The sequence below is a fragment of the Aethalodelphis obliquidens genome, unplaced genomic scaffold (assembly GCF_003676395.1).
Source record: "Aethalodelphis obliquidens isolate GAN/ISIS:26980383/991018 unplaced genomic scaffold, ASM367639v1 scaffold11, whole genome shotgun sequence".
Taxonomy (NCBI): domain Eukaryota; kingdom Metazoa; phylum Chordata; class Mammalia; order Artiodactyla; family Delphinidae; genus Aethalodelphis; species Aethalodelphis obliquidens.
In genome coordinates this window covers 26,953,564-26,963,063 of record NW_020837955.1, presented here as the reverse complement: position 1 = coordinate 26,963,063, position 9,500 = coordinate 26,953,564, and the positions used below count along the sequence as shown (strand labels likewise).

The 9,500-nt window shown below is 51.7% G+C and overlaps 1 protein-coding gene across 1 annotated transcript; it reads right to left on the bottom strand.

Moving 5' to 3' along the window:
• Positions 1-704: 704 nt before the first annotated feature.
• On the bottom strand, positions 705-7,639 carry ADRA2A (adrenoceptor alpha 2A). Its single transcript, XM_027112573.1, has one exon. It carries the CDS (start codon positions 3,527-3,529, stop codon positions 2,132-2,134), a length of 1,398 nt encoding a protein of 465 aa, XP_026968374.1. The 5' UTR covers positions 3,530-7,639; the 3' UTR covers positions 705-2,131.
• Between the last annotated feature and the right edge of the window lie 1,861 nt (positions 7,640-9,500).

Genomic DNA, 9,500 nt, shown 5'->3' with positions numbered 1-9,500 from the left:
GGGAACAAAGGGAACCTTCTGCGTGGTTCCCTTTAGGTGTCTATACCACACTTGGTGCATATACCATACTATGGGCTGTATACCACATGTTATATATCATCACACTGTAAGGTGTGGTACACATTTTGGAGTATATGTCACACTTTGTGCATGTACCGTACTTGGGGGATACATACACTTTGAGGCATAACAAACTTTAGGGCATAAAGACGCTTTACAGCACGTACACACTTTGTGTATATCTCCATACTTGGGATATACCCCATGCTCTGTGGATACAGCACACCTTGTGTAGAGACCTCACTTCTGGGAGCATTCTGCAAAGTGTTAGTGATGTAACTCCGGCAAGGCTGCAGGGTGAAGAGTACAGACCCTAGAATCTGATCATGCTGCATGCAGTGCACTCCCACCACTGTGGTTAACCTTGAGCAAATCACTTGTCCTCTGAGACTCAGTTTCCTCACCTGTTAAGTGGGGATCATAATAGTACCTACCTCATGGGGTTTGGGGGACGATTAAATGAAACAGAGCTTATAACAGACTTACCATCGTGTCTAGCACAGGAGAAACACATGGTAAATGACAGCTTTGTTATTGCTTGCACTTTTAAAGGTGTTTTATAATGCATAAGTATCTTTGAATTTCAAATATACATAAATTCAGACATTCCCAGAGTCTTAATGATTTTGAAAACTCAGATAACAGACAATTTAATTCATATTTATTTCACATTTGATCTGTAAACTTTTTATTTAAAAAAAAATTCCACTGTCATTAACAACATGTGCTGACATTAGTTTTTCTTTAGTGAAATAAGAGCACAGGCCTTAAAGAGTCTCTGTCTAAAACATGGGGAAACTTGGATGTAAACAAGGTCTCCACCCTCCTGCCTTGACTTTGGGAGTTCATTAATGACTTGATCTCAACCAGAAAAAACAGGGAGGAAAAAATGGACAACACTTTGATACCTAGGAGCTCTTGGGGCAGGAACTGTACAGTTTGGCAGGCCCATTTGTCTCTTCAGACTGTTTACCTTGGGCAAATTGTATCAGGTTTGCTTCTTCCACATAATTTCCACTTCTCCGTGTCTAAAAACAGCAGGTAAAAGATTCCCCACAGTCAGCACTTTGGGGGAGGGAGGGGTGCACATACATACAAGATGGAAACATACATATTTTTCAAGCAGTGGCCCCCGAGGAAAGGAGGGAGGGGACACTGGAAAGAGGAGGTTTTAAAGTGAGGTACTGGGGCGAAGAAGGATGCATCAGAGGATAATGGCTTTATACACAGGGCTGCTGCAAGGCAGAAAGGTTCATTTACTTCTGTCTTGGTCCATCATTGTAATATTTACATAGGAAAAGGCAATCATGCTGTTAGGCACGGGAAAAAATGGACAGAAATCTTTTCCCCCTCAGGAAATCTCAAAGCAGGTCCAGTCCCAAGGGACAGTCACCAGTTGCTGGTGAAAATGACACAGAGGGAGGTAATGACAACAGAAAAGGGCTCACATTGCAAAGAGGCTTGCCCTGAGCTAGCCACAATGTGTCTGCCTGGAGAGCATCTCCAACAGCCAGGATGCCAACATCAAAAGCCAAGCGACATTGCGGACAACGTGTACTATCAAAAATAGTGTATATTTACAAGGGGGGGGGGATGGGAGGGCGGGCAGGGCTGCCCTGAGCTTTTGTTTAAAAATAGAGTCGGGGGAGGAGGAGAGCCAGGGCTGGGTACCACCATCTATTAACCCTTTGAGAGCCATCCCCTCTGAGCTCTCGTGCTTGCTCTGAACCACGGTGAGAGCTGGATCCAGGGGAGGTGAAAATACTTTTAGGAAACAATACTGATTTGGGGGCCCGCCTAAGAACCCAGGAAGATGGCTCCGAGTGAGGAGCGGCCCTAAGAACAATTGGGGGGGGTGTGTGCCCTTACGGTCCCCCACCCACCCCCAGCCAGTACTTTTCTCTGGTAGGAGAGTGCAGATGCCGGCAGGGCGCCGCAGAGCAACCTTCAGGCCAAGAAACTCGGAATAGGCAGGACCCAGGTTTCGGAGTACTGGGACTGCGTAGACGCACCCCTGGATCCCAGCGGCCGCTGTCGGCGCGAGTCTGTTCGCGGGGCGCGGACTCCGCGCTCACACGATCCGCTTCCTGTCCCCCCGGCAAAGGATCTTCTTGAAGGCGCGGCGGAAGTCGTGATTGAAGATGGTGTAGATGACCGGGTTCAGCGAGCTGTTGCAGTAGCCGAACCAGAAAAAGAACTTGAAGAGTGTGCGCGGCACCGAGCAGCCGACGGCCGTGAGCGTGTAGGTGAAGAAGAAGGGGAACCAGCACGCCACGAACACTCCGATGACCACCGCCAGCACGAAGGTGAAGCGCTTCTCGCGGTTTTGCCGCCCGCGCCAGCGCGACGCCTTGGCGCCTCCGCCGCGCTCCTCCCCGTGCCCGGCCGCGGGTGCCCCCGGCCCCGTCGCCCCTGGCCCGCGCCGCGGCAGGCTGTCCCCGGGCTTCACCTGGCTCGCCCGGGCCTTACCCTTGGCCCGGGGGCCGCGCTCGGACCTGAGGGTCCCCGGGGGCCGCTCGGCGTGCTCGGACGAGGAGCTCTCCTCGAGGTCCAGCGCGTCGGCGTCCCGCGGCCCTGCCGGCGTGGGCTCCTTCGGGGCACCGTTGAGCTGGGCCGGCAGCGACTCCGCCTCGGCGCCCACGGGGCCCACGCCGCGCTCCGGGCCCAAGCCGTTGGGTCTGCGCTTGGCGCCCCCCGGCAGCGTGGCGGCGGCATCAGGACCCCTGCGACTGGGCGGCACGCGGGTGCGGCGCTTGGCGATCTGGTAAATGCGCACATAGACCAGGATCATGATGAGGCAGGGCGCGAAGAAGGAGCCGATGCACGACGAGATGACGTACCACTTCTGGTCGTTGATCTCGCAGCGCGGTTCGGCCGGCTGCTGGCCACCACTGCCTCCTTTCTTCTCGATGGAGATGAGCGGCGGGAAGGAGATGACGGCCGAGATGACCCACACGGTGACGATGATGGCCTTGATGCGGCGTGGGGTGCGCTTCAGGTTGTACTCTATGGCCTGGGTGATGGACCAGTAACGATCCAGGCTGATGGCGCACAGGTGCACGATGGACGACGTGCAGAAGAGCACGTCGAGCGCCAGGTAGGTCTCACACCATGCCTTGCCGAAGTACCAGTAGCCCATGACCTCGTTGGCCAGCGAGAAAGGGATGACAAGCGTGGCCACCAGGATGTCGGCCGAGGCCAGAGACACCAGGAAGAGGTTCTGGGGCGCCTTGAGCGCGCGGCTTGTGAACACGGCAATGATGACAAGCACGTTACCGAACACCGTGAACAGCATGAGCAGGCCGGCCAGGCACACCAGCGTCAGCGTCACCTGCAGGGAGTAGGGGGTGGCCCGGGCGCCACCCCCCGGGGCCTCGGTCCCGTTCCAGCTAGCGTTGCTCGCGTCCGGCTGCAGGGAGCCCATGGGCGCGAAGCTGCCTTCGGCCAGCGCCTGCTCCTGGCGGAACATGAACGCGGGTGCCCGCTCGCCTGGGCCTGCTGCCAGCTGCCTTCCGGCCGGCGCCCGTTGAGCCTCCTCTTCCTCCTGCGCCCCGCTCGCCCCGCCGCGCCTCACATGGAGAAGCGGCCTCTGGGAGGCCGAGCCCGAGCTGGGGGACCGCTAACGGCCCATGGACCCGGCTCCCGGGAAGCACGCCCGGCCCGCGCTTCGAGCGCTCGGGGTCGGCGCCTTCTCGCTCCCAGCTCCTAAGCACCGCCAAGTTTTATTTCTAAGCGGCGGGAGAGAGTAGTAGGTCGAGCCGATGAGGAAAGAGAGATTTATTCTTCAAGAAGAGAGAACAAAAATAATCGGTGGCCTGATGACTTGGAAGGATAACAGGAAATTAAATATATCTATATCTTTGACTCTGGAGCCTGAGCGAAAACAAGAGGTCTTACCGTGTGCGGGGCCCGCCCCCACCCCGAGAGGCAGCCGAGGGGTGCTGATGCTGGCTTGGGGTCCTGTGTCTGTCTCCTTACATCCCCGAAGCGATTACCGACTCTCTCGCTTCCCCCAGACGCTGCGGGGTCGGCGAGGCCCGGGCTAGGGCCAGGGCGCAGACTCTGCCGCCTCTCGGAGCGCCGCGGGACTTCCAAAGTTGCGTGCCCTGCAGGGGCTGGGGCGCAGCGCGTGGAGCTCGGAGGCGGCGGCGGGGTGAGGGGTGTGCGGGCCGCATGAAGGCGCCCCCGTCCTAAGGCGGGCCCAGGCGGGTGGGCGATCGGCCCTCCAGGAGCCGCGGCCGAGGCAGGGGGTCTCCTGGGCGTCGGCCCGGCGAGCTTCGGGCGCTGAGCGCGACGGGACAGCTGGGGTCCGAGGGCAGCGTGAGTTGGGGCAGGAGCGCAGGGCTTGGGGGAGAAGGTGCTGGGGGTGGCCGGGCGGCGGCGCGCCGGCTGCTGGGCGTCTGCACGGGAGCTGGGGCCGGTGCTTCTCCGTGGCGCTCACGGTGGACTGGTTTTATAGCCCCAGGATCAAGCCGGCGTTGCCGAGCAGCCGGCGTCACCCCCACGTGGGAAGCCGACCCTCCCCCGCCCCTTGCGCCTCCCCTCCGCGGGTCTGGAGTCCGCGCCGGGCTCCGGACCCACTGGAGCCCTGGCCCCCTGGCAAAACTGGCCCTTTGGGGAGGCGGGTACCTTGAGCGAGGGATTTAAAGAGCGTGCCCGGGCAGTGAGCAGCGGTCCCTGCTGGGAATTGGCCAAGCATCTCTGGGACCGCCGAGCAGAACGCGTCGGGCACCCGGGAGTGCCCACATCGAGCTGAGTGGGACTCGGGCGGAAAGGGTAGGGATCCCCGGCCGAATTGGGAGAAGCAACACACCGGTACGGGTCGCATCCGGAGCAGCCCCCCAAGTGCTCCTGACGGCGGGGCAGTGGGGCTGGTGAGAGAGGAAGGTGCACGTCCGGATGCAACTCCTGGGGCGAAATGGGAAGCATCCCCCGGGGAGCGGGCCCCGCCAGAGTTCAGAGCTCCGCTCTGGGGAGAAACGGCCACTTGTCCCAGCTGCAGAGCTGTCTGAGAGACACTAGCAGGCAGGATCTGAACCGCGCCCCCTAGACCGCGGTGAGGAAGGGTCCTGGAGCGGAGGCCGCGCACGGCGGCAGAGCGAGGGCGCACTGACACCTGCCGGCCGCTTGCCGTCACCGCTGCGAAGCTACAGGCCAGCGCCTGTAGCCTACTCCCGCCCCTGCAGTCCTTTGCCTACAGAGCCTTCTCCCATCTCAGGACAAATTTGTGTCCAAGCTCAGGAAAAGAGAACCCAGATTTCTAATTGCACTTTGTCATGTTGGAGAAATCTTCCTAAGGAGAAATCTTGTGTGTGTACCCTCTCCACCAGCGAGAGTGAGGATTGTTCTCATAAAGTCACATCAGGAAGGGCTCGGCAGGCAACAGAGCCCAGGACTGGCATTCCACCCTGGACCGGCACAGGGCAGCCCACCCTTCCCGCAGATCCGAGAGGCCTGGATTCTGCCTGGCTGGTTGCTCTGCTCTGGCCTTCTCTGAACCATTGTGTCTTTGTTGAGGCCAGAAAGCTAGACTCCACCCCCCACTCCACACCTCCATTTCAGATGCACACACGCTGCGTCTTTCAGTAAGGGGAGGATGCCGGCCAAGAGAAGAGAGAATATTTTCTATGTCCTCTCTGATAGGAATAGCACGGAGTGGGGGTGAGTGCAGTTTTCCTCTGCCTGCTAGATGTCCTGAGATAGATTTTAACGTTTGCTAGAGTGCCAGCTTGCACTGTGCTATCTGCACTTTTCAAATAAACAGCAGGCAGTTTAAGGGTGAGGCCCAGGAGGATAGGAACTGTCAGCAGGAGAGAGATTAGACCTAAAGAAAAATTGTCTTATTTAAGGACCTACTAAACCAAAATACCTTATGTAGTCAACTAAACTGGAAGCTCCAAGTATTGAGCAGATTGCCTCTCTGCCCGGCAGGGTTCAGGCTCAGGGGCTGAGGACTAGATTAAGGACCTTGAGCATCACCCTCAACAGCAGCTGATGTCTACAGCCCCCACCAGTGATACAGGCCAGTGATACAGTGATTGATGCTGTTGCTCTTGATGTAGATAGTCCTGAGGTCTTTACTTTTCAGAGTACTTCACAGGTGTCTCATGTGACTTGAGTAGGTTTATCTCCCGATTTTTGCTCCAGTGGGATGACCTCCCTTTCCAGTCTTAATTCTGAAGAGCCTTTCTAATCCCCTTTTCTGGAGCATCTAAAGAAAGTTAAGGCAGAATTTCCTCCCTCTGTTGAGTCCATTCTTTTCCATCTTCTAACCAATTCTCAGCTCTGTATATTCTGTCAGGGGGCAGAGACATTGCACTAGGCTCAGCTGGAAATGTGGTTACACTCACCTTTGCACAGAAACTAGGAGCCCCAAACCTCAAGTATGAATGCTAAGAGAGCCAAAAACCAAAGCCCATGGCAATGTGGACTTCGCTGTGTTGTTCCCAGACCTTAGGGACTGAGTTTTGAGAGGCCATCGACTCCCATCTCCACACCAGCTGCTGACACACATCTCTCCTTCCTATCTCATTTCAGAAGCAAAAAGGGAAATGAAAACACAGGCCACAGTGCTTTCCTTCCTTGGAATCTCTGCTGCTAGCCTGTGTATGACAACTCTTGTCACATTTTCTAAATGCTTCCCAAACAGCCAGTCATTTTCTTAATTCCTGGGTTTGGAAACTTTTCTCCTAAAATGGAAACAGGCTTTTCAAAGAGCTAGGGTCTCGGAGGCCAATACACCACAATTATTAATAATAACAATAGCTGCCTTTTGTTAAGTTCCTAGTATGCAACACGTCCAGGGCTATATACAGAGCCCTCTTACATGCAGAGTTCTTCCTCTGGATACACATATCGTATCACCAAAGGCTCTGCCTCCTTAGTTTGACACTCATGGTCAGTATCTCTGAGCTTTAAAAAGCTGTGTGGATGCCATTTATTTATTTATTTATTGCTAGAAGATTTAGTGTTGTGCTTGCTGAGTGAGACAGCATTGAGCAGAGAGATATCCACAAAGACAATAATTCTTAACCAGGCCTGTATATCAGCATTGCCTGGGAAGGTGAAATACACTTACTGGTGCTCCACCAGGGTAATTATGATTCATCAGGTCTGCGATGGGATGCAGAGTGTGTATTTTAACAAAGCTCTGTGAGAGATGCTAATATGCGTGCTCAGTTAAGACTCGCTGCTCTAAGTAATAAATCTCAGTGGGGGCAGGAGTGATGAGCAATTGCCTTGGTGGGGGCAAGAAGGGGGTGTCCAAATGACCTGGGAACTTTTATCAAGCCAGCCTGAGCTACCAAGAATGGGCTCCAAATTGAGAATAACTGTCCTGATTCTCCTGGGACAGCCAGGAGGGTGTCACAACCCTCCAGGCACATGAGGCATAACAAACAGTTGAGAGCCACTGTAAATATGGAGGTTGGCATTCCTGGCCTGAGGAGAAGTCACTCCTGGGCACACAAATGGGGATCCACTATTATTTCTACTATTAGTAGATACTACAGAGGATCTGAATAGACATTTTCCCAAAGAAGACATACGAACGGCCAACAGGCACATGAAAATATGCTCAACATCGCTAATCATCAGAGAAATGCAAATCAAAACCACAATGAGATATCACCTCACGCCTGTCAGAATTGCTATCATCAAAAAAGATCACAAATAACAAGTGTTGGTGAGGATGCAGAGAAAAGGGAACACTTGTGCACTGTTGGTGGGAATGTAAATTGGTGCAGCCATGGTGGAAAACAGTATGGAGATTCCTCAAAACTTAAAAACAGACTAACATATGATCCAGCAATTCCACTCCTGAGTATATAACTAAAGAAAATGACAACATTAATTAGAAAAAATATATGCAAAAAATATATATGTTCATGACAAAAGACCCCAACTAGCCAATCCTGAGAAAGAAAAACAGAGCTGTAAGAATCAGGCTCCCTGTCTTCAGACTATACTACAAAGCTACAGAAATCAAAACAGTATGGTACTGGCACAAAAACAGACATATAGATCAATGGAATAGGATAGAAAGCCCAGAAATAAACCCACATACCTGTGGTCAATTAATCTATGACAAAGGAGGCAAGAATATACAATGGAGAAAAGACAGTCTCTTAAATAAGTGGTGCTAAGAAAACTGGACAGCCATATGTAAAAGAATGAAATTAGAACATTCTCTAACACCATACACAAAAATAAATTCCAAATGGATCAAAGACTTAGAACTATATGAGGTCAGGCACTATAAAACTCTTAGAAGAAAACATAGGCAGAACACTCTTTGACATAAATCGCAGCAATACCTTTTCTGATCCACCTCCTACAGTAATGAAAATAAAGACAAAAGTAAACAAATGGGACCTAATTAAACTTACAAGCTTTTGCACAGCAAAGGAAACCATAAACAAAACGAGAAGACAACCCTCAGAATGGGAGAAAATATTTGCAAACGAAGTGACCAACAAGGGATTAATCTCCAAAATATACAAACAGCTCATGAAGCTCTATGTCAAAGAAACAAACAACCCAATCAAAAAACGAGCAGAAGATCTAAATAGACATTTCTCCAAAGAAGACATACTGATGGCCAAAAGGCACAAGAAAAATGCTCAACATCACTAATTATCAGAGAAATGCAAATCAAAACTGCAGTGAGGTATCACCTCACACCAGTCAGAATGACCATCATGAAAAAGTCTATGGACTTCCCCAGTGGTCCAGTAGTTAAGACTCTGCGTTTCCACTGCAGAGGGCTCGGGTTTGATCCCTGGTTGGGGAATTAAGATCCCACATGCTGTGTGGTATGGCCAAAAAAGGAAAAAGGAAAAAGAAAACGTCTACAATCAACAAATGCTGGAGAGGGTGTGGAGAAAAGGGAACACTCCTACACTGTTAGTGGGAATGGAAATTGGTACAATTACATTACCACTATGGAGAACAATATGAAGGTTCCTTTAAAAACTAAAAATAGGACTACCATATGATCCAACAATCCCACTCCTGGGCATATATCCAGAGAAAAACATAAATCGAAAAGATACATGCACCCCAATGTCCATTGCAGCACTATTTACAATAGCCAAGACATGGAAGCAACCTAAATGTCCATTGACAGAGGAATGGGTAAAGAAGATGTGATACATATATACAATGGAATGTTACTCAGCCATAAAAAAACAAACAAAATAATGCCATTTGCAGCAACATGGATAGACCTAGAGATTATCATACTAAGTGAAGTAAGTCAGATAGAGGAAGACAAATATATGATATCACTCATATGTGGAATCTAATTTTTAAAAAAATTATATAAATGAACTTATTTACAAAACAGAAACAAAGATTTCAAAAACAAACTTATGGTTACCAAAGGGGAAACATGGTGGGGGAGGGATAAATTAGGAGCTTGGGATTAACATACACACACT